This window comes from Globicephala melas, chromosome 6 (genome assembly GCF_963455315.2).
Source record: "Globicephala melas chromosome 6, mGloMel1.2, whole genome shotgun sequence".
Classification (NCBI taxonomy): domain Eukaryota; kingdom Metazoa; phylum Chordata; class Mammalia; order Artiodactyla; family Delphinidae; genus Globicephala; species Globicephala melas.
The window spans coordinates 47,033,946-47,059,745 of record NC_083319.1 but is presented as its reverse complement, the minus strand read 5'-3'; the positions used below and the strand labels follow the sequence as shown (position 1 = coordinate 47,059,745).

Genomic DNA, 25,800 nt, shown 5'->3' with positions numbered 1-25,800 from the left:
CAGAAAGAATATAGATAGTAAGCCATAAGAGACAGTAAACTAGAATCACTGGGAAAGTCAGTTCATCCAAAAGAAGGCTGAAAAGAGGAAAGCAAAAACAAAGAGATCGGACAAACAAAAATTAAATAGCAAGAGGATAGATTTAAGCCCAATTATGTAGATGTGCACATTAAATGTAAATGGTCTAAATACCCAAATTAATAGTTAGAAACTGTCAGATTAGATTCAAAAATCAAGATTCAACTATATGTTGTCTATGAGAAACCCACTTTCAGTATAAAGATACAAACAGGTTAACAGTAAAAAGGATGGAAACAAAAAGTCATATGAAACTAATCAAAAGAAAGCTGGAGTGACCATGTTAATACTGGTTAAGTTCTATTTCAGATCAAAGAACATTACCAGGAATAAAGAATGCCATTTCATACAGATAGGGGTAAATTTATCAAGAGGAAATAACAAATTTAAACATTTATATACCTAATAACAGAACTTCAAAATACATAAAGCAAATACTGATAGAACTGCAAGGAAAAATAGGCAAATTGATAATTATAGTCAGATTTCAGCACCCTTTTTTGTAATAATTGATAGAACAAGCAAAAAAATTAATAAGCATATAGAAGACCTCCACAACACTATCAACCATGTTGAACTAATTGAAATTTATATAACTCCACCTAAGAAAAACAGAATACACACTCTTTTCAAAAGCATATAGAACATCTAGCAAGATAGGCCATATTCTAGGTCATAAAATAAATCTCAATATGTTTGAAAAGATTCAGATTATACAGAGTATATTCTCTGACTATGGTGAAATTAAATTAGAACTCAATAGCAAAAGATATCTGGAAAATCCCCCCAAATTTGGAAAGTAAATATCACACTTCTAAATAACCCTTGGGTCAAATAATAAATCAGAAAAATTAGAAAGTGTTTTGAACTGAATTAAAATAAACACATAGCATTTCAAAATTTTTGAGAAGCAGCTAAAACAGTATTTAAAAGAAAATTTGTAGTATTATACACCTAGATTAGAAAAAAGGAAAGGTCTCAAATCAGTAATCCTAGTTTCTACTTTAAGAAACCAAAAAGAAAAGGAGTAAATAAAACTCAAAATTAGCAGAAGAAAGTAGGTAATAAGGGCTAAAGCTGAAATCAGTAGAAAACAAAATCAATAGAGAAGATGACACCAAAAACTTGTTCTTTGAGAAGATCAATAAAATTGATAAACCACTGGCCAGACTAATCAGGAATTTATCAAGAGGAAATAATAATTTTAATTAAATAGTTATTCACCTAGTAACAGAAGACAGAAATGAGGGAGGAGACATCACTACAAATTCTATAGATAATGAAGGAATAATAAGGCAATATTATGAACAACTCATGACAATAAATTTGACAACTTAGGTAAATTGTACAAATTACTTGTATGATAGCCTACTAAAGCTCACTCAAGAAGAAATAGATAACCTGAATAGAAATTGAATTTATTGTTTAAAGCTGCCCCACAAGAATATATCAAGGTTCTAATTGCTTCCCTGGAGAATTCTTTCTACTCAAGGAATCAGACAGACATTCTAAGAAAACCACAGACCAATGTATAAAAACAACAATCAGAAACTGAAATTTTACAAATACATTTACAATCAGAAAAAAATTACAAAACACTTAGAAACAAATCTGATCAAAGTGGTGTAAGACCCGAACACTGAAAACTACAAAACATTGCTGAAAGGAATTAAAGAGGATCTAAATAAATGGATATACTCATTTGTGGATTGAAGATTCAATATTGTTATCAATTCTCCCCAAACTGATTTGTAGATTCAACACAATTCCAATCAATATCTTAGTTGGCTTTTACAATTTGTTTGCGTAAATTGACAAGCTGATTCTAAAACGTGTATAGAAACGCAAAGAACCTAGAAGAGGCTAAACATCTTTGTAAAAGAAGAAGAAACTTAGAAGACATATTTGCCCTCATGGTTCATTATGAAGCTATAGTAAGTAAGACAGTGTATTGGCATAATGGTGGACAATCAAAAGAAGACAGTTTCTAGGTCGCAAGAGTTATAGTTCCTAAAAGAAGATGGCAGGCTCATATTAACTTTCCCCATTCCCTCAGGATGCCTCAAAGTAGTGGTTCCCAAAGCATGGTTTGAAAACTAGCAATATTATTAACATCACCTGGAAGCTTTTTAGAAAAGGCAATTATTGGGGCCACCTACTGAATCAATATTTGTGCGAGAGGCCCAGGAATCTGTGTTTTCATAAGCTCTCCAGGTGATTCTGAGGCACAGTAAAGTTTTAGAAAGTACTGCCTAGGCCTCTCCCTGCTACAAATCCTCCAGGATTTGGGAGACAGGAGAAGAGGTTTGGAGACAGTGGCATAACTCAGTGTCACAGAGTGAAGAAGAAAACTGACGGCCTTTGACCACGGAATCCATTAAAACATACTCTCAATGCTGCCAGGCTGAGCTGATGAATAAAAAATAAGCTAATCTCATTTCTGGCCATTAGGCTATTGAAGATAATTGGGCTACAAGGTGAGCAGTCAACTTTACCAAGCACAGGCAGTTGGCACAATTTGTTGCTTGGAACTAACTTACTATAAGTAGATGGTTGAGAATAATGCAGAGGCCATGAAGAGAAATCCACGATTCTGAAATTTTCCTTAAGTCTTTTAAAATTCTCTTTCTCTCTGTCTCTGTCTCTCCCTCTCTTCCACACACACTAAAACACATACACACACATGCATTCACAGTGACATCTCATGACACATGAGACAGGATGTGGAACTGAACAGTTCTGACGAATGTCTGAGTGATAAGATCACCTTCAAGAGACAAGAGCTGAAAGTCTATTCTGGCTCAGTAAGACCTAGGAACTAGTCTCTTGGGGAATACTTGATTACGTTACGTAGGCCAAATAGTTTCTGACGTTAGCATTAGAGCTTTAGTCCTACCTTCAACTGCCTGAAGAATGTACTATATTGGATTAGGAAACTGAGCCTCATGTAGTCTGGTCCTGCTTTCTGGATTTAAGATGTGGCTTGTCTCAATACCAAAGTAAGTCCATCTCACGGAAAGAAAAGGAAGGGATAATGGGGAGTTAAAATTGTAATGAGCACCTGAATTTATTTGTTGCTCTTTTAAAGGGGTCTCCTCTTTTTTTTTTTTTTTTGCAGTATGCGGGCCTCTCACCGCTGCGGGCTCCCCTGTCGCGGAGCACAGGCTCCGGACACGCAGGCCCAGCGGCCATGGCCCACGGGCTCAGCCGCTCCGCGGCATGTGGGACCTTCCCGGACTGGGGCACGAACCCGCATCCCCTGCACCGGCAGGCGGACTCCCAACCACTGCGCCACCAGGGAAGCCCTAGAGGGGTCTCCTCTTAATCAGCACCAGCTTTCTTTCCTACCTCCCACCTGGCTGTCATAGAACTAGGTATAGATCTTAACGTTTAACTATTGCCCTTCCCTGTGGGACATAATGGTTACAATTGTACTCCCGACCTTCTGGCAGTTAATCAAGATAAAGTTGATTACCTTTAACTGAAAACAAAAAATCACTTATAATCAGAATACTGATATATTAGCAGGGACAAGATCCCAACTTTTAGTGGACTTGGCAGACTGTCAGGTACTGTCTTAAGTACTCCCCACCCTACACCTCTATTTTTCTATTGACAGAGAGTCATAATAATTTGTCCTGTGGATGCCAGTTGCTTTTTGTTCAACTTAAACCTGTGCTACAAGTGCTTCTTCAATCGCTGCAATCGAAAGTTTCCTAGTGAAGTTGCCCATTGGCTTAGGAAGCACGACTTTCAACGCTGGTTGGCATCATAAACAGGCATGGTGAGAGGTAGCTAAGAGTATCAAGAAACGGAGAGTTTAGGGTAATATTTTATTTCTTGTCTTTATCTTTTGATGATTAGTCTTTAACATAATCTCAGACTGAATACTGTGGCAATTTTCCTACTTGCAGAGGGCAAAATATTAAGGTAACAGTCAAAGTAGATGTGTCTTTCTGTCTTACTAGAATTTTAGGTGAAAGATGTCAAAATTTTGTGTTTAAGTATGTGTTATAAAGCATTTGAACAATCCTTGTCGATTATTATAACCTTTGCTATGTGCCAGGCACTATATTATGTACAATGCATGCATTTGTTACTACATTTAGTTCTCCTTGTATAATGGTTATTATTCCTTCCTTTCTCTAAGGCATGGAGGATTTAAATAAATTATCCAAAGTTATGGCATAAAATTGTGGCAGAGCCAAAACTCAAATATGATTTTGTCTGAGTTAAAAACTCAGGTTTTCTGCTAGAGCCAGCTGCCAACTTGAAAATTCTGAGTTGTCTTTTCTAGTTCTAGGATATGAATGCAATAGTCTTAGGAACCCAAATGAACAAAAGTCCTTTTTTAGGACTAGGCCATATTTTTTCAGGACTAGGCCAGTCATGGAAATAAACTTTGTTCTTTTTTGGGGGCCACACTGCACAGCTTGTGAGATCTTAGTTCTCCAACCAGGGATTGAACCCGGGTCCACAGTGGTGAAAGTCCAAGTCTTAACCACTGGACCACCAGGGAATTCCCTAAACTTTGTTCCTTATGACCATGATCTTGAAGGAATTGGAATTAATCCAAATGGAATCAAGTAGTGAAACACGTTTATTTATATTGATTAGTCTCCTGCCTATTTCCAGAAATATTTGAAGAAATGTGACAAAAAGCAAATATCCCGAAATTCCCTAATGAGCATAATCTCATTCTCTTATGAACTCTAATAGATCTTTTGCTTGTATTTCTCTGGTGGAACTTGCCATTATATCTTGTGTTATTGTTTCTAGTATTTGTCTACTTCCATCAAGTTGATCCTGAAGGCAGATACTCTTTGTATTAGGGTTCTTCCGAGAAACAAACCAATAGGTTCACTCTCTCTCACACACACATTTAATTTCACGAGATTCACTTGTAAAAAGCATTACTCCAATTAACAAACCATCTAGTGTTAATTTGAGATAGAGATGGCTGAAGTGCTCGTCTTTCAGTTGTTAAATCTCCATCCTACCACTGTGGATTACTAACTAGAGTACTCAGATGTTAACCAGCTGCCCATAGGATATAAATTAACACATATACCACATTTTATGTGGGCTATTTCAATAAAATGACAGACTACATACAAACTACTTAAGGGTTTAGTCTTATTGAATATTATAAATTGAGCCTGTGAGGAAAAAATTGGCATGGGTGGATAGGTGGTCACAATGCTTATAAACTCCTGAGGGCATCTAGTATTCAGAATTCCTTTTCATTAACTGAAGACAATGTTAGCTAATATATCTAGTCCGTAGCAAATCCTATAAAGTGTAGTTGTTCCTAAGCAGCTAAAGAACAGAAAAAAGAATGATTCATTCTAGTCAATAATTTGCTTTTTCTTTTTTTTTAAGAAAAAATAAACTAAATTATTTCATCCTTACTCCTATTAATATTTTGTCAGAGAGACGAGTTCTAAATTTCAGAAAATAAATCCAAGTTCTAAGCTGCTCTCATTTTCTTTTTTCTGCCTCTGTCTTCTGTTGCAGCACTTCTCTCACCAATCAGCCTTCATCCTGACTCTGCCCCCACTGCCTTTTGTTCTTTAGAAGACACTCATTAACATTTGCTAATGTATGCTAATGAGAAGTAATTAGCATCTTCTCTGTGAACAAAAGCTGGTGCTAAGAAGGATGTGTAAAGACCGTACAGAGTTCGGCCAGCCTTGCTTCAAGCTTCTTTATGCTCTGAGGACAATCGTCTGCTTTCAGTTGTTTCACAGTTCTTGTGTTTTTTGTTTGTTTTGTTTTGTTTGTTTACCCGTGAATCCTGACAACCCTTCTTCTTCATGATTGGGAATATTACAGAAATGCTGTGGGGACAGAAAGATTCCTTTTGGTTCTAAGCAATCCAAGGATATATAAGTATAGCCACCAAGGGTTTATAGCACACTATTTTCATCTGGTTAGTAGCCACAGAAACTCACACAAGAGAACGTATTTTCATTTCAGCACACTTATTTACAGTGGTTGCCCTTTATGGCGGTAATTGCAATGTGAGAGCACACACTCTGAATATATATTATGACAACAGGGTTAAATAAGAAATGTCCTTTGCCCCAAAATAATCTGAATGCAAAGAAAGACTCACCACTTACTTTCTGTAACCACAGAGAGCTCTAAATGCCTTTGTAAATAGCTATTTATTTACTGAATATGTGTAGTTTAAAAAAAGTCAACCCTCCAAACCACATAGAATGAGAGTTGTTTTTGTTCTTTCTGTAGACCAGTGGTGTCAAGAAATATCTAATTGCAGTTTCTCACAAATACTCCTGTATATAATTTACCATTTGAAGAACTATGCTTCATCATTTCATATTTGCTCTTGTGGCTCAGGGGTGGTAGAATTTGGAAACATACCAGCTACCCATTTCATTCAGCCTGTTTAATTTTAATTTCATGTAACATAAAAACAGAAGGAAAAATTGCCAAACTATTCGGGGTGCATCCCCTTCCCTCTTCTTATGTGTATAAAAAAAATTATTTTCATTGTGAAAGGATAGAAGGGGAATCTTTATTTTGAGTGAATTTTCTATTTTTCTTTTTGTTAGTCTCTCTGGAACCTCGTAGTAAAACGTGTTTCTCCACAGACTTCATTCTCTTCCTCAATGCAACTACAATATGTTATATTGTGTTTTTAATAAAGCAGGCATCAGCAGCTATTTATTCTCTGCTTCTTAAGGACTAAAGAGCCTCAAAAATAAATATTATCTAAACGGAAAAACATTAGAGAATGACAGCTACTGTTTTTTGTTTTTTTTTTTTTTGCCTGCCCCGTCTCCTTCTTTGGTGAGTCTTACCAAAAACCAAAATTATTATTGTTTTTTGTAATTTTATAACCACAGTGATTTAAAATAACTATTTTGTATCTCCAAGATATCATAATGTTTGAAAATATGACCAGCCTTTTGGCATTTATTATACAAGTTTCCATCAGAGTGTTCTTGAACATATGTGCCCCATGGTTTTTTTCAATGGTCTTAAGGAAGACCTTATGGTTTTAAGGTTTTTAATGGTATTAAGGAAAGGTACTGGCACCTGCAGAAAGAGTATCAGCCTAGGTCTGTCACATTAAACCTTTCCCCCAGATACCTTGTGTATATTTAAGTGTAATGATCTCATTCTGTTATTTCCACTCCTGAGGATTTTTTAAATGTCTTATAGTTTACAGGTTCATTAAGGTATTTGATTGACATAAGAGCTAAATAATTATTCTTTTTACTCATTGGCTTCCAAAATATCATGCTCGATTCCATCATTTGAAGGACTTGGGATTGTTATAAACAAATGTCATGAATATCTTCTTATCTGACCTAAAAGTAGCAAAAATAAAAGGAGCTGCTGATTTAAACTGAGTCAGATTTTATGTCCTGAGTAGATATTTGAGAGGAAGAAGAATCACATTCCATCATTTTTGTTCACATTCACAGAGAGTGGCTTCTGTTCCTTACTTAACACCCACCAATAATAGTTCTTTCATAAATGAATGGAAGCCGAGTGCTGTGCCATTCTCTACAGGGGAAATGATACTTCAGTATGGTTTGGTGACTCCATCTCTTCAAATTAAACTACTGAACTTCAACTGTTCGTACCTAAGCTATTCTCCCTAGAGCCTCCTATCTCCTTTCCTTGAAACTCCACCCGCTGCTGCCCAGGCCGAAAACGTTGGAATTGTCCTTAATTCTTCTCTTCCTCTCATATTCCACATTATATCACATACTGATGACATGGGTTCTTCAGCTAAGATTTGGAAATGTGCTTGTTATGGGATAGATTAATATCTGTCTCAGGGCAGTTTATTCTGAGATGAAAGTTACCTCATTTATTTTTTATTTATTTTTTCTTAGGTAATACAATTCAAATTTAATTAATGAGCGGTTTCTACCATTTCGCAAGAGAACATGAAAATGTGTGTATATGCACAGTTTTGATAATGGCAGTGCCTTTTTTAAAATATCAAAGTTAATTTACTTCCCCTTATTGTATATAAATTTTCACATCATTTTTCCATTTTTTAAAAGGTTATACTCCATTTATAGTTATTATAAAATATTGGCTACATTCCCTGGAAATGTATCCCATTTTATATGCGAGGAGCTGATGTTGACATTTCCTCACACACAAAGGAACCCTAAAAAGAAACACACTAGTACATTGCTAATAAACATAATTAGTACATTGCTGGTATAACCCAAGTAAACTTGAGTTTAGGTATGAGTTATAAAGTTATTCTTTTGCATCAAATAGCAAGACTCCTTAAGGACGGTTATTTCCTTCTACAGTTTACAAACTCCTACTCCAGAGCACTTTGCTCTGTAGACCCTTGTAAATGCACAATAAATGCTGATTGAATAAATGAATTTTCAGTTTCCAAAGTAATGACCTGGTGCTACAATAATCCCTTCAAAAACTAGAGGAACAGGCAATATCATTAAACTCTTCCTGCCACTGGGCCACTGATACTGAAGAAGCATAAAATACTTTCAGTACTATAGATTGAAAAAGAAAGCCTGGAACAACATCCACTTTTCTGAACGATTCCAATGCCTCTGAAATGTGACATTTTGCTGTTGTTTCCTTTTACTGTTTTTAATTACTGTGTCTATTTGCATGAAATGAGGATCTGGGTTGCCTAGGAGTTCATCTGCTCCTATTGCATATTCCTCTCTTAAATAAGCGTACTTCAATGCAGTTTTGCTTGCTGCCTTCAACATTTAGACAGGAAACCACTCCCCCCCTTCACTGTCCTCCCATCACTCCCCAGGAGAGAGGTTATTTTTAAAGTACATAATCAATAGGCTTTGGGAAGCATCCAGAACATGAGGGTGGTCATATGATTGGGAGCAAGCTACTAAGGACTGCTGAGAGAAGGGATGGCAATAGGCCGTGCCGAAAATTGTCTGAGAAGGGAAAGACAGTCTGTAACTCCCATTTAAGTGTTCTGAGTTATTCTTTTGCACAGGCTTTTGTCTGGGAGGGGCTTCTTAGATTGGTTCTTCAGCAACGCTTTGAGTTGCAGGAGATGCAGATCAGCATTGACAGTTGCTTTTCAGACCAAATAGTGTTCCATTAAAATTAAGCTTGGTCTGAGGCTCTTGATGGAGTCTTCAATCTCCTGGTCAGGGTGCTGCTGTTTAGTTCTTGATGCCGATGATGCCTTTGCTGAGGGTTTGAGTCAATAATAAACCAATTATGATCACAGTAACTATAAAAACAACTGTTTCATGGCCCCTGACTCAGCTTCCAGACAAAAGGAATGCTGTTGAATAAAGAAGGCACCTACTGAAAATGTGCAGATGATCATGCACAGATGAGTATCACTGTTGGAAAGTCACCTGAAGAGGAGTAAAGGAGCTATTTCTGCAATACTCTCCATTACATCACTCAGAAACCGTAGCTCTTTTTTCTTCTTTACTTGCAACCACAGGGCTATCTCCCCTTATGGATTTTTAGGTTTTATTTAATGGCCATTTATAACTATCCTTCCTGTACCTGAAAAGATGACCTATGACTCCAGCTCTGCTTTTTCTCTCCCCTGCTTGTCAGAGGAAATTGATTTCTTGCTCATCTCCTTAGCTTGGGACATTTCATTCTACTACTTTTGTTTAATATATGATCCTTCCTAAAGATTTGCTTGTATTTCTAGTTGTTTAGTATTTTCTTCCATTTCATTATTTAACTTTATTTAATCATGTCTAGTGAGTTGATTATTACAAATCATTATAGCATTTTATGTGAATTTTTGCTTTGGCTATGCATGGTGCAAAAGAGGCTATGTGTCAGACTTTGCTGTTTGTCCTCAGCTGTTTCTATATTATGCACGCTGATCAGACCTTGCTCTAGGGCTAATCTTATATCATTAAGATGCCTTCCTGAGTGAATTCTTCTTTGGCTGAAGAAACTTGGTGGCAGCATTAATTGCAAATAAAGACCATGGACTATTGTTGAATATAAAATATCTCTGAGAAGTGTCTGCCTTCACTATTGCGAACTCTCAGTAGTGACATAAAGACCTTTGTCCTGTGCAGATCCAGTTACAACCGGCGACAGAAGGCATATGTCCACTCTGAACAAAACAACACTTATTTTCATATTCTATGGCTGATGTTGAGTGATAACATTTTTGCATATCCTAAAAATTTTTACGCAGATGCTGTTTAAAGGCAAAAAGTGCTTTTACAATAATCTTCTTTGTGAATGGAATTTAAACTCTGAATGTGCTGCCTTTTCAATATGCCTGTCAAGTTCTGAATAATAACCTTTGACAGTGCTGAGCAGAAACAAAACCAGAGGTTGTTTCCTCTGTTCACAGCAACATCGTTTGTTATCTTTGCTTTTTGGACTTATGCCCATCCACCTTAAATAAAAATATGTAAATTAATATTTTAAATGAGTTACTAGACTCATGGTTTAAAGAAATAGTCTACTGTAAGTTTTACCATGGCAATTTGCAGATCTTTGTCTCTGGCTGACTCAACCTGTGATGAATGGACAGTAGTTGACAAGGGGAAAAAATCTGTCAATTAATATATTTTCCTATATTACTGTACCAGTAAAATTTTATAAAACTTTTATATGCCTTTATAAAAATGGAGCAAATCTAAACACAAGATGTTGAGGTTGAGGTGAGGAGTAGACAGAAGAGGTGTTCTTTGTCTTGGGAAGAACTGTAGAATCACCTGTCTCCACATAGTCAAGGTAAATCATATATGGGAAGATTTAAGCTGTCTGCATATAATACCTATAGAAATAATTCAAATAGGAAGTATCAGGTTTTAAGCATTTTTGAAAGATTCTTTGACACTGGGTACCTGGTCATAATGAAATATTGTCTATTTTAATAACTTTATTTATAATAACCAAGTGATTTGTGCATGTGTATATAGCTTTGCCAACAATTCCTTTTACCATAGAATGAAATGACCCAACACACCCTAAGTCTGCTTATTGCAGTACAGAATTTATTTTGGTTGAAGTTATTTTGAATTGAGTTGACAGGTTTATGATTGGTATGTTTTGCAAATCGTTGAAGACGATGAAGCAGAGATGTCCTTGCACAGCACTGTATAAGATATTGTAGCTGTATATCTTTAATAAACAATGCTTATTTTGACAAGTTTATTGAAAAAATTTATTAACTGCACAAAAAACTTTACAATGAAAATAATAACAGTAAAAACCAGTTATTAACAATTGTACCATCATTTAAAGAATTGATGGTATTTAAAAAATACCATTTAAAAATGGTATTTAAAAATGGTATTTAAAAAATACCATTTAAAAAATATTTAAAGAATATTTTTTCTTTCTTCAACAGTGCAAATCCAAGTGGAGGAAAAAGAAGATGATACTGAGGAAAGTTCAAGTAAGTGGGGATGGACATATCCCCACTTGGGATATGTTTCCTGTGGAATAGTGGTGAATTCAGGGGATTCATCCTCTTATCTTGTGGGAATATGGTACCATATGCAAGCAGAGGAGCATGTGTGGATGACTTTCGATGGTCTCACAAAAGAGATCAAGACCATCAAACAGAATCTCTACTCGAGATTCCATTCAGTTGGCACACACACATTCCACCCAATTTATAATTTACTCATGAGTAAGTAGATGGTAGTTCAGAAAAAATTTGCTCTTTTATTTCTTTACTATTTTCCCCCATGAAAATCTTTGTCCTAAAAGCTTTTCTCTAAGGCTGAATCTATTACAATATAACAGATTGACCTTTTTGACTGAACTGATCAGGTGGTTCAATAAAAATGAAAAAAACCTGTTCTTTTGTACTGAATTCATGGGTATTTTGTCGGAATTGCTCCGTTGTTTTTACTTTGAGTAGGTTCAGCTCAAGAGCTGTGACCCCTTTCCAGGCATGCAGACCCCTCATGGACTGGAACAGAGAAAGATCATTATATGAGCAAAAGTTTTGAGTTTACCAAAACTGAAAGAGCAGCATCTCAAGAAGAGTTCAATCAGAGAATACATCAACACTGTCAATTAAAAACCTGAGCCCAACATGACAGCCAGTGAATGTTCATGATGACAGTTGGTTTCATTAATTTGGTACATTTTACATGAAAACAGCCCAGAGTCTCACATAGATCCTAGATGCTATGACTTGACTGCTGTTGGGGAGGAAAAGTAATTTTTGCTCTACCCTCCTGAGTTCTTAGCTATAATATAAGACAGTTTAACAAGAAAAAAACCAAAACAAACCAGAAGTTTATTAACACATACACCTCATGTATACATGGGAGATATCCAGGAAAATGAATAACTGTGAGGTGGCTTAAAATTTAGATTTGAACACCATCTAAAGAGGGGAGAGGGAGGGCATGTAGGTCTCTTGAGAGAGAATAAATAAGTTTTAGGAGAATAGATGGGAATTATGATAGTTTATGATAAAGTGTGTCTGCATGTGGTGTTGACCTATAGTCTCCTCTCCTGTGATAATAGTCTATCTTCCTTGGGGATGAAACTCCTGGGGAGGGGATTTATGACAGTTGAGCTCCTTTTGGAGACTCTGTCTTTAAGCAGCTAAGAGAAGTTCAGAGAAAGTCTCTTCCTGCATTTGCTGTTTTTCAAGTGCTACAGCTCAAAATAGTCAATACACCAAAGTGGCATATTTTGGGGTGGTATATTCAGAATGCCTTTTTGACGTGGTATATTTTGCTACCCTTCAAAACTGAATCAAGCCCATTCCAAAAGGTAATGTATGCAAATCCACATTTAGTAGGCAACTGTAAAACATTCCTTTTTTAAGAATTTGAATATTTGGAAACTAGTTAAAGCACTAAATAAAGACCTTTTTGTTCTAAGTGCTAAAATATAAATATAATAATACACTTTTCATCCATGGTCAAACTCTGCAAGCTTAATAGTTTAGCCTTAATATGAAATATACTAAAATGCAGGGTAATAAGTGGCTGCTAGAGTTTTCGAGCTATTTGTGGGTGAAATTGTTTCTCAGTTCCTATGGGGCTGTGTTCTTTCTATAATTAGTGACTAAAATGAATAATAAAGGCTGGGTAAATTTTCAGAATGCCAGAGTGGGGTTCAAATAACATATAACATTTGCCACAGTATTTAACAAATGGAAACTCATTCTTGGTTTTGATGACAAAATATAGTTTTCCAAACCCGGTTAGAAAAGTTACTCTCTGTTAGTCAAACTTTAGTAATAATGGTAATATTTAGATCTTAGATTTGAAATATCAATAAAAAAATTTTGATAAGTAATGTTAAAAAGATAACAAAAAATAACAAAAAGATTTTAAAAGATAAAATAATGACACACACATATGTAAAAATTAAGACATTTGACTAATAAATGAGGAATCTGGTGAGGCATTTATAGCAGTTACCAGTTAAAGGAAAATTCAAAGAACAGATATATTTATAGATCAGGAATATTGAAATGATTGTGCAAATAAGGCATGACTGTTTTGGGGATTTTTTCTTTCATTTTCTTTTTCAGTGGTGGAAGGTTGTCTCTGCATTAAGCAGAGTTCACTTGCTTGTCTACAGACAAGAACTATTTTGCATTGCTATCTAGTTATCCGTAACTTACAAAGTTACAAAATAGCTTCCATAGAATCAGAATCAGGTAACACAGAAGGGTATGGTGCAGACAATTCATAGTTTTCCATTAAAGCACAAATTTTTCCCTAAGTAGCTTCTATTTAAGAAGATAGTGATAATTATGAGTAATATTTGTTTTTTGTAATAAACATCAGAAGTTGACTCTAAATATCAGAAGTTAAAAAACAAAAGTGAAAGTGAAGTAGGATGTATGTCATAACGGTGAAGGAAGGAACTGAATTCTCCCTCTACTCTTTACCTGAAAGCTTCCGAAGAAGTTATGGACATATAAGGCATTAATTGTTAGTTGATGAATAAAATAAAATAATGTCATTTCTCTCAGTTTTGTATTAAATTTACAAGTTATTTATATCTATTTCTAATCAAAAAGATAAAATGATCAAGCAAAGGTATTTACTATCAGTTTCATTTAAGAAACAGGAAGAAATATCTAGGCAAAAGAAGAAATATTTGAAGGCAAGAATGAGAATAATTTTACATAAAATAGGTAAGCAACAAGGATTTACTGTGTAACACAGGGAACTGTATTCAATATCTTGTAAAAACCTATAAAGGGAAATAATCTGAAAAATATATATATGTATGTATAATTGAATCACTTGCTGTATACCTGAAACTTACACAGTACTGTAAATCAACTATACTTCAATTTTTTTCAAAAAGTAAAAAAAAGAAAAAGAATGAGAATAATTTGAATTAGGAGGAATGTCAAGGCATACATTAATTTCTTCAAAATTATTCTGGTTTGTAGCATTTCCTTGTCATTCTTATTCTTTGTTCTGAGATAGAAGTAGTATTAGCACATAGTGGTTAAACATTCAACCCTTATGTGTTGAATTGGTAACCTATAAACTTGGTCTGAGAGATCATGGTGTGATATTAAACTCAAACTCATCTAGTTACCCAAGTAAATGAAGGCTGGAATTCTAAGCATTATTAGAATTTGGGGATCGACACTGACATATGAGTAGATAAACCACAAGAAATGAGAATTTAGATAAATGTATTTATTTATTTTAAATTTATTTATTTATTTATTGGCTGTGTTGGGTCTATGTTGCGGGCTTTCTCTAGTTGTGGCGAGCAGGGGCTACTCTTCGTTGAGGTGCACACGCTTCTCGTTGCAGTGGCTTCTCTTTGTTGCAGAGCATGGGCTCTAGGCACGTGGGCTTCAGTAGTTATGGCATGCGGGCTCAGAAGTTGTGGCTCGCGGGCTCTAGAGCACAGGCTCAGTAGTTGTGGTGCAAGGGCTTAGTTGCTCTGCAGTATGTGGGATCTTCCCGGATCAGGGCTCGAACCTGTGTCCCCTGCATTGACAGGCAGACTCTCAACCACTGCGCCACCAGGGGAGTCCCTAGATAAATGTAATTAAGTGGCAGGCTATGAAATATATATGGCATGGTGCGTCTTATCTTGATATGACAAATTGCTGGATTATGGTCTCAGATGTGTGACAATGATAATTAAAAAGTAAGAATACATTTGGTAGTGGGAGAGCACTTTTCTGATACTGCTCACTGAAGCATTAACTGCTGTGTTTAGGTGAAGAGGAAGAGGAGGAGGAAGACAAACTACCTCGAAGAGAGAGCATGAGACCAAAGAGGAAACGGACCAGAGATGTCATCAATGAAGATGACCCAGAACCTGAACCAGAGGATGAAGAAACGAGGAAGGCCAGAGAAAAAGAGAGAAGGAGGAGGATGAGGAGAGGAGAGTAAGTTAGTTCTTATCTGAAATTGCTTCTCATTCAGAAGTGCCTGATGCTGAAAGACGACCACTCCCTTTAGGCACTCCCTGGCCTTAAAATTGGTAATTAAACCTACTTTCAGAAAAACAGGCTTCATCTGCCATTTTACTCCACTTAGTTAAATGTATTTTGACATTAAAATAGAATTGTAAAATGAATATATATTAAGAATGGACTTATGAGAAATTCCCTTATGAGAGATCTGAATTGTCATAGGTCATTGACATATTTAGTTAATTTAAATATTTTAAAGTTATCCCATTAGTTAAGTGCATCATTACTGAAGTTAAGTGAAAAACTGCTTAACAATGAACCCAAATCACTTATCTTACAGAGCAGGGGTTGGCCAACCGTGGTTAATTCCAACCCAAGGGCTAAGAATGGTTCTTACAGTTTTAATAAAACTGTAATTTAAAAAAAAACAAAGAGGAATATGGGACAGAGCTGTATATAGCTCCCAAAGTCTAAAATATTAACTATCTGTCCCTTTACAAAGGATTGGGATTGTCATTTCCTTTTTAATATAACCCTTTGTCTTTCAGTTCTACCAGGCCAACGTTTTTCTGAGTGCTGTCTTTGTGTAGAATAATATATTAAATGCTGTTTAGGAAAAAATCCAAGAAAATAATTTTCTAGTCTTTGCTTTCTGGAAAATTGCAGATGGCAGGCAGGTAGGAAAAGTGTGCATGTAAAACACATTTACTAATAGAAAACCTAGACCCCTTGGAAAGGATTTAAGAGAATAGCTCCTCTGCCACCCCAGGTGGGGCATGGGAATCACCATGAGGTGATGGGATCTCCTCTGAAACAGTCCTAAGACTTTAAATGGTGAGGAACTTTCCAAGATAGCCTCCCAAGATGACACATTGCAGTACTCAATAACAAGCTATTATTTTCCTCTTCATAAGTAATTGTAATTAAATACAACTATGTGAACATTTTGTCAGGTAGGGAAGCTTAGCATTAATAGACGATGGTTCTTTTTAAAATAAGAGTAGCCCTACCCATTTCTTCATTATATTTTTGTTGATTTAAGTTTTTAAATCTCTCTCTTCCTCTTCTTTCTCTTCTTCCTTTTTCTCCTTCTCCTCCCCAAGTTCCTCCTCTTTCTTCTCTTTGAATACTAAGACATCACCTGCTTTACGTTTTGACTCTGGCATTTTTTATGTCTATCGTCCTTTCAAGTATTTTTATGCTTTGTTCTTTTCAAAAACAGAACATCCTTTTAAGTTCCATGTCTTATTGTGATTGTTATTGCTATTATTATGTAGTAATATTTCCTACTAGCAAAGCTTATGCCTTCTGACAGTGGTATTTCATTGAGAAAACATCACCAATAGACATATGCATGATATAGGTTGTGTTCCACAATTTGCTTTTCCTCTCCACTTGTGCCTCAGAGATGTCCTTTTTAAAAGATGACTTGGGTGGGAATTCCTCTTGTCTCCTGGTCTGTTCAAGGCCCTCACGTCAGTGTTCAACCTCTAGAAATAGGACCATATGAATCAACTGGGTCTTGGCCCGTGTTACTTGGGGCAGTCTTGTCCCAGTGAAAGTGTCTGTCCTTAGCTGATCCTACTCTCATCCTGATTCTGAGAAGCCAGAATCACCCCTGGTTCCCTCCCTCCCCACTTCTCCACAGAGCCAACTAAATCCAAGGTTGTAATGTTAACCGTCTTTGGAGTTGGTTAAAAAACACTGCCTCGTTTGGCATTTTGGAGTATTTCTAATAATATTACAGGCTTTTCTTGACCCAGTTTTAAGTGAGTAAGTAATATGTTCATAGCACTGAGAAATTCAGCACGTTATACCTCCTTTTTCCTAACAACTGTTGTTTAAATAAATCAAACCTAAGATAGAAAGCCATTCTTACGCAGATTAGCCCTAAATTTTAGAAGATAAAGCATGTCAGTGCTATGCCCTTTTAATATGATTAGTGCTTTCTTTGAGTGGTTCCTAGAAAAGCAGTTTCCCTGTAATACAGTGTTTTAGTTATGCATTATCATATTTTAATTATGCAAAAATGTAATATTTTAATTACCTGCATATTTGAAGGTAACTTAGCCGGCAACAGCTATACCTTGTAGCACAGCATGATCTTCCTGGAGCAATCAACAATTAACAACAAAGACTTTAAAAATATACCAGTCTAAGATCATTTAGTGTAGGAATAAATGTCTTTCCATAACATTCTAATCTTGGAAGACATTGTTATATTTTAGTATATTTGATGGTAATCCAATATACAGAAAAACTCTGTACATAAACATTTATTCAATAAATATTTATCCAGCTCCACTTCTGTGGAAGATAATTTGCTAATTTCTTTGGAAGATATGGATATGATTATGCAATTGCCTGCATTCTCTAGAAATTCATAATATAATAAGGGAGAGGCCACTTAGACACAAATTATTATGAAATAAGACAGTATAAATGTGCCAGAGAAGTACAAAGTGATTTAGAGTCTTAGAGAAAAGTATTCTCATAGGGATAATCAGAAAAGGGTATTGAAGACATTTCATATCATTTTTGAAGGAATCATAGAATTTGAATATGTTAAACATACAAAGTACTGGGTTTAAGATAGCAGGAAACTACGTAATTAATGTTAGGAATGTAGAGAAATGTAGAGAAATAAGCTTTAGTTACATGGTAAATCCAAACATCAAATAGATCGTTCTTTCATTCTTTGTGAGTATTTTATTATGGTTGTACAGCACCATAGGATTTTATATAATAAATATCAAATAATTAAAATAGAAACAACCTAATGGCAATCAGAGTTGTATCTTAGTGGAGGGTATTTCCATAGTTATCTCGAACCAGGATTACTATTCTAAGCAAAATGTCTGCATCGGTCAAAAAAACACAAAGTATCTACGACAAGTGTATTTTAGAGGGTTAATTTAAATTTTTGTTTCAGTAATCATGACCTGATTAAAAACTCTGGATTGGTAGGAAAGAAAGGAGATTGCGAAGTCATTTTATAAGATGGGCTGTAAAATTATGGGTATGTCCTCCTATTATTCAGCTGAAACTTTCCAAAACATCTTTTGCCATAGCCCTACTATGTGTGGTCATGAGTTTAGTGAACAACAAAATATGTTTCTGACTAACACTGAGTCAGATTACATTTTTTTTGTCAGTCAGGGTCTAGTTAGGAGAAAGAAACTCCAACAGTTAATTGAAGAGAGAGTATTTAATAAGAGGACTGTTTAGTAGATATAAATAATTGCTAACTAGGTTACTGGAAAGGTGAAAGAGAACACGAAGTATTGTGGTGACAGCAACTATAGGAAGCAAATAGCATACTAGAGGCTGGAGGAACAACAGAAAGAGGTTGGAATTAAAACTTAAAAGCATAGAGGAGAGACCCACGGAGCTGAAACTATTGCAGAGGGGGGCGATGCTCAAGTGGTGCTGGTGTCTACTGAGAGAATGATGAAGCTGGTTCTGCTAGTGTTGGAAAAGTCGGAAACTAGTTTCACCTGCAGCTATGGGAAGGCCCTGCAGCTCTTGGGGTGAAGAAGCATCACTAAAGAGTAAACATCACCACAGGAAGCAAACAGGAAACCAAAGAAAGGAAAGACCTAGTCCTTCTTAGTGTCTTCTATGGGCAGCCGAAAAATGAGCCAACTGACAAACCAGAAATGTACCCTACAGAGTCACAGCCACAGCATCACAATATTAAGTATAGAAGGGTAAATTTGAAGTTAAGCAACAACAGTTCATAACTGAAACAATCTGTTACCAAAAAAAAAAAAACGGATCTCTGCAATAGGCCATTACATTCCTCAATTTAAAAATCACGTTGTTCATGTTTAGATTTTGTTTTCTTTGAGTTTTGGACCCTTTGATATTTTTGCAATGCTAGGAACACAGAAAAGAAAAGATACATCTCATTTGCTCAGTAAGAAACTAAATTCCTTTGAAGCCCTCTTCAAAGGATTCACTTATGTCAAATATACTTCAAGTTGAATTTTATCAATTGAAGTTTTGAGTTTAATTAACAGATTAAAGTTACCTTTGAGGAATAGATTTTTAAATTTTTTCCTATTTCAGTTTTTCTCTTTCTCTCGAGACAGGGCTAACAAATTTTTTAAGGGCACTTCAAAGACATGCTCACCTCTAATTTACTATCCTTGTTGAAAAATAAAGTTTTTAAATGAAATGTAGAATTGGTGGGGGAAGGTGTACAGGGGAACAAAGAAGAGAAGAAAATATATTGATAGATCTGTAACTGTTTCCACACATTTTCTAGTTCTGAGAATTTGAGACTGTGGACATAAAATGGTTTCAGTACTTCAGAATGTAAACACTATTGTTTAAAGTTATATTTCCAGAAATCCTGCATCACTGTTCAGATACAAGCACTAAGGCTTGTGGATCTCAGCACACACCATATATAGTCAAGTTGCTATACATTGATCATCTGAGTATCTCATAGCATTCTTTAAGTTTGGAAGTCAAGCAAAACTTAACTTTACTAAAGGAGGGTTTTTTTTGTTTGTTTTTTGTTTTAAGGGAAGAAGAAGAAGAAATTGATGAAGAGGAATTGGAAAGATTGAAGGCAGAGTTAGATGAGAATAGACAAATGATTGCTACTGTCAAATGCAAGCCTTGGAAAATGGAAAAGAAAATTGAAGTTCTCAAGTATGGTGCCACTTTTCAAAATTAGAAACATTTTCCCTGCTATTGATCTCCCAAATTCTCTGAGTATTACCTATATATTATAGATAATACTATATGTGATACATCATATATATAATACTCATTATATATAATTTTCATGGTCATATATAACATATATGTTACCTATCATATAGTTAACATATATCATATCACTAGAGAGGCTGGGCTAATGATTATAAAAGAAAATCATGATTAAATTCATTATTTGGAGTCTTACAATCTCAGATCACTTTTAATCATTTGTTCCTTGAACTGAGAATTTTCTTAGTTTAATACATACATTACTATCTCTCTGAAGGAGATAATATATTTGAATTTTACAAGTTTGTTGGATTGCACACTCTAGTTTCTCTGCAGGGTTCCAGCCTCAAATGATATATTCATGTGACAGCTTTTATTAAAGCACAGGGAGGATGCTAAGCAAACAGAAGAGTAAACGGGATTCCAGTTAAGGATTACGCTAATAGCTATTCCCTGGTAACATGTAAGCGACCCAATTTCACTCTTTTGTTGAGTCTTGACACACTCAGAGACACATAGATTTATAAACTCCTGATAAGAAAAGTCAAATGTTTATCCCTTTCCCTTTTGGGATTGGAAGCAGATTCGCCTCTGAGGATCACACTATATTTCTTTGCATGGTGGTTTGGGGAAGTGGGGCATGAATAAAAGGGACCATGTCTGTGATAACAGCCATGTTTGCATCTCACAGATGTGATACAGATTGCATTTTGTACACAGAACAATTTTTATAAACAGTGATAAATTTCCAAAGCTATTCCTCCACAAGCCTATTTAACTAATAACGTTAAACATTATAGTGTATCTATAATAATGTTAAAGTCTTTTTGTCTCTGGTAATGAAAAAAACTGAAGCAGCTATCAGGATAATCCACTACTAATCCTGGCTCTGCAAGAGCTTGTGTGTTATTTAAGAAATTGGCTTAAACTTATGGGGCCTCAGTTACCTCATATCCAAAATAAAACAAGATATTCCAGGTTTACCCTATGAGGTGGGAACCTAGGCATCATTTCTAATGTTATTGCTTTATTTCATGGAATAAGGTTTCCAAGTTCCAAACAGTGGTCTTCCCAGAAAGCTTTTGGAACACCACACAACTGTAGGCTGGGAACTACTTATGTATGTGCTTGTACACCAGCCATAAATGAAGGCAAAGACAAGTAGTGTTTCTGATTCCATGAAGCTATTAATGTATGTGCATATGCACGTGTGTGTGTGTGTGTCAAAGTAGTTTTCATTTAATGAAGTAATAATGATGCTAAATGATAGGTTTAGGAAACACCCTTACTTGGCAAAATAGAAGTTTGGTAACCTTATATTGTTTCCCAAAATATTGGGTGGGCCAAAAATTGTCCTCGGTATTTTAAGTAAAAATAAAAGACACATTTTTTATTTTCACCAAGAACTTTATTGGACAACGTATTCACCCTTTTGTTCCACTACCTTCTGCCATTTTTCAGACAACTTCATAATTCCATCTTCCCAAAACTTACCTTTTTGAGCAAAGAACTGTTCCAGGTGCCTTTTACAGTCTTCCAGGGAACTGAACTTTTTTCCATTAAGAGAATTTTGTAAAGACCAAAATAAATGGAAATCCGAAGGTGCAATGTCTGGTGAATGTGGCAGATGAATCAGAACTTCCCAGCCAAGCTGTAACCGTTTTTGCCTGGTCATCAAAGAAACGTGTGGCCTTGCGTTACCCTGATGAAAGATCATGCGTTTTCTGTTGACTAATTCTGGATACTTTTCATGGAGTGCTGCTTTCAGTTGGTCTAATTGGGAGCAGTACTTGTTGGAATTAATTGTTCAGTTTTCCGGAAGGAGCTCATAATAGAGGACTCCCTTCCAATCCCACCATATACACAACATCAGCTTCTTTGGATAAAGACCGGCCTTTGGTGTGGTTGGTCGTGGTTCATTTCGCTTGCCCCACTATCTCTTCCATTCCACATCGTTGTACAGTATCCACTCTTCATCTCCTGTCACAATTTGTTTTAAAAATGGAATGTTTTCATTATGTTTCAGTAGAGAATCGCATGTGGAAATATGGTCAAGAAGGTTTTTTTCGCTTAACTTACTTGGAACCCAAACGTCAAAGCGATTCACATAACCAAGCTGGTGCAAATGACTTTCAGCGCTTGATTTGGATATTTTGAGTATGTCGGCTATCTCCTGCATGGTATAAAGTTGATTGTTCTCAATTATTGTTTCTATTTGATCGCTATCAACTTCAACTGGTTTATCTGACCATGGAGCCTTGGCCAGCGAGAAATCTCCAGCACGAAACTTTGCAAACCAGTTTTGACACATTCGATCAGTCACAGCACCTTCTCCATACACAGCACAAATATTTTTGTGTGTTTCGCTTGCATTTTTACCTTTCTTGAAATAATAAAGCCTGATATACTGAAAATGTTGCTTTTTTCTTCCATCTTCAGTATTAAAATGGCTACACAAAAACTCACTAATTTTGATACTTTTTTTAATGCATGCTGATATGACAGCTGTTACATACAATCTAACAAAATTGTTTCAAATGAAGTTAAAGACAACTAAGTGCTGCTAGAGCCATCTTACAGAAAAAACCGAATGAACTTTTTGGCCTACCCAATATGTTTTGAAATATTGCTGACCATGAAATTCCCAAACCTGGGAACCACAGGTAACTGTATATAGAAAGTTGTAAAATTGGAAAGTGATAATATTGTGAACTGTCAAAGTGTGGTGTGAAACTGCATTAAAATGCCAAGCAATATATCCTCCCTTTCCACCTGCGTGGAGGTGTAGAAATACCCCCTCACTCTTCTTTGCCTGCATCTTCCATATAGGGCAGTGAAGAAGGGATGGGTTTCAGTCTTAAGTTTGAATCTCAGATCTTCCACCTGTGCAAATTTGAATGAATTGTGTAGCCCTCTGACCTTGGGTTTCTTATGAAATTTTACTAATTTACAGGGCTATTGGAATCATAAAGTGAGTTATTTCATATGAAACACTTAGCAGGGTGCCAGAACATAGCACAAAGCTGGGAAACACAAGTTGTAATTATTATTTCATCTCAGGACAGACTCAGTGTTGTCTGATTCCCTGCAGTATGACAGGAGAGACGGGAAGGGTACAGGACCTGGCAGGACTAGGTGGGAGCAGACTTAGCCATAGGCAACCCCAGGAGCCTTGGGGGATGGTGGCACATTGGTATAGCAGTCTGGATGGACAACTGATTTTGATGCTCCAACAAAGAAAAGAGGGTATCTTGACAGTTTGGCAGAATCCACGGTCAGCCGCTTTCAGATCTTCCAAAACGTACCCACAGGGTAATCTTGTGGCAGATTCCAGGTCCTGGGGCCTTAGGCTGGAGTCCAGGGATAAAGCCATTTTTAGAGGCGGGGAGAGATAAGGGTTGGGATGGAAGGAAGGGCAATACCATGACCTATTACTAGGGCAGAGGTTGAAGATGGGGAGTCTGCCGCTGAATCTAGACTATAGGTGGTTTTTATTTGGCCCACATGCTTTTTGTTTCTTTTTCTTTTATTGTTTTTTTAAAACTTGTGATTAAATATACATAACATAAAATTTACCATTTTAATCATCTGGGGGTGTATATTTTTATAAAAATGTTTTTTCTTTGTTGTTAAATTTTAAAAAGTGGGAGATTTCAGATTTTAAAAATCCAGATGTTCAGCTTCTCCTGGATAAGAAGAAAATCTGGTCCCCATTCCTACATGAAAATAATAGCTGGGGCTAAGCAATTGCTGTCCCCTACTAACAGGGCACTCCGTCTTCAGTGTGCACAGCTCCCAAACAAGCCACATCTCTTATTCACGCTCCTTGGCTGGACCTTATAAGCATTCAAGTTTGCTGCCTCTTACCCCTGTAGCTGGGGAGCAAGTTAGGCATGCTATCAAGACAGTGATTCAGAAAGTTGGAGTGAAAGCCAGCTCGCAGAATGGAAGCACAGATTTAGGCCCAGAGAAGAAACAACTATGGCTTCTCACCTGTCAGCAATGCTCACTGTCTTGGGATGATTCTCCACAGCCAGAAATGGCTCCTGCTTTGTGGCTTTGCAGTATTCTGCACAGCTGGTACCGTTGGCCATGGTCAACTTGATTCTCTTGGTTTCAGCCTCTGTGATAAAGTCGTTGGTACTACAGTGCCCGACCTGTCTCCCTTCGTAGGTTTCTGAATGCTGTACTGAGCTTCTCCCCCACAGGTTCCTATCACATATTAGATAGTGGTCAGTACTTCTTAGAACATGCAGTAAAGGTTCTCTACCCCAGTGTTACTAAAACATGGGAGTCAGGCAGCTTTCCTCCCACCCTTTTATTCCATTCAGAGACATCATACTCTGAGAGAGTGTGTCTAAGGATTATGTTATTCCCAGAAGTAGCCTCCAATCATCACTTCTGGCTAAGTCTATGGAATCCAAGGCACTAGGCTCAATATAACTGGAGCAGATATTTTCATCACAGGTTTGGATCTGTATCTAGGTTCTGAGGCTTCCCATCTGGCTCTGGACTCTGAAAAACTTGTGAAACTTCTAAAACAGAATTTACAGAGGGTCAAGGTTTTAAGATATGTTTTAGAGTAAAGCCTCAGGAATGGTAGCTTATGGTTCTGAGGATGCTGTGGGAGACTCAGGGGTAGTTCTCATATTTTGAAAGATTATCTACCACTAGGAACTTGAGCATTCTCAGGGCTGAGGGTCAAACATTGGTTAATATAAGCAGTAAATACATAGGCACGAACCTCAAAGAATGGGTTGTAAATCCATATGGACTCTCAAACATGGTTTAGGAACTGGAGCTCAGCATTTTTTTTTTTTTTTTTTTTTTTTTTTTTTTTGCGGTACGCGGCCTGTCACTGTTGTGGCCTCTCCCGTTGCGGAGCACAGGCTCCGGACCCGCAGGCTCAGCGGCCATGGCTCACGGGCCCAGCCGCTCCACGGCATGTGGGATCTTCCCGGACCGGGGCACGAACCCGTGTCCCCTGCGTCGGCAGGCGGACTCTCAAACACTGCGCCACCAGGGAAGCCCGAGCTCAGCATTTTTGAGGCAGCAGAATTGGCTCCTTAGGGCTGAAGAGAAGCCACCTCATTTCCACCTTCACTGTGGAATGGTGTTTTTCAATGTATGTTTTCCTGTGTATTGATACAGGTTCAAACATTCATGTATCTTTAAACCTACTGAATAAAAATCTCTGGGTGGAGGGGCAGGGGTGTCTGGCCCAGATCAGGAATGTGTATTTTTAGTTTTACTCTAAAAGTCATTAATGTACGGTCAGGATTTTACTCTAAAAGTCATTAATGTACGGTCAGGATTGAGCATCCCTTTCTTCATCCCTTTCTTCAATGAATCAGAAAACTTCATTAAGCAGAATATTCTATTCTGTGGACTGTTTATTGAATGGGTGAGAATATGTGTGGGTCAGGCCTAGGAAAAGGGAAAGAGTAGTGGATTTTCCAATTACTTGAAGGTCGTTCCTATTTTTTATTAGTTATCTAACTGAAAAATATCCAACAGCAAGGATTTTTAGCTTAATCTGTGTTTAAGTTTTTAATGGATTTAACTCAGAAGTTGGATGAATAGATCTTTCCTACCTATAAAAGTGGCTGCACTAATGTACCAGCCACCATAGG

The 25,800-nt window shown here is 36.6% G+C and overlaps 1 protein-coding gene across 1 annotated transcript in view; it reads left to right on the top strand.

Annotated features, from left to right (window-relative positions):
• The window catches only part of TMC1 (transmembrane channel like 1), a 389,456-nt gene that overhangs the window by 277,601 nt on the left and 86,055 nt on the right, over nucleotides 1–25,800 (top strand). The window contains exons 6-8 of the mRNA XM_060300845.2: nucleotides 11,423–11,470; nucleotides 15,247–15,418; nucleotides 19,979–20,107. Coding sequence (XP_060156828.1) covers nucleotides 11,423–11,470; nucleotides 15,247–15,418; nucleotides 19,979–20,107 — 349 coding nt within the window. The remainder of the gene's footprint in view (nucleotides 1–11,422; nucleotides 11,471–15,246; nucleotides 15,419–19,978; nucleotides 20,108–25,800) is intronic.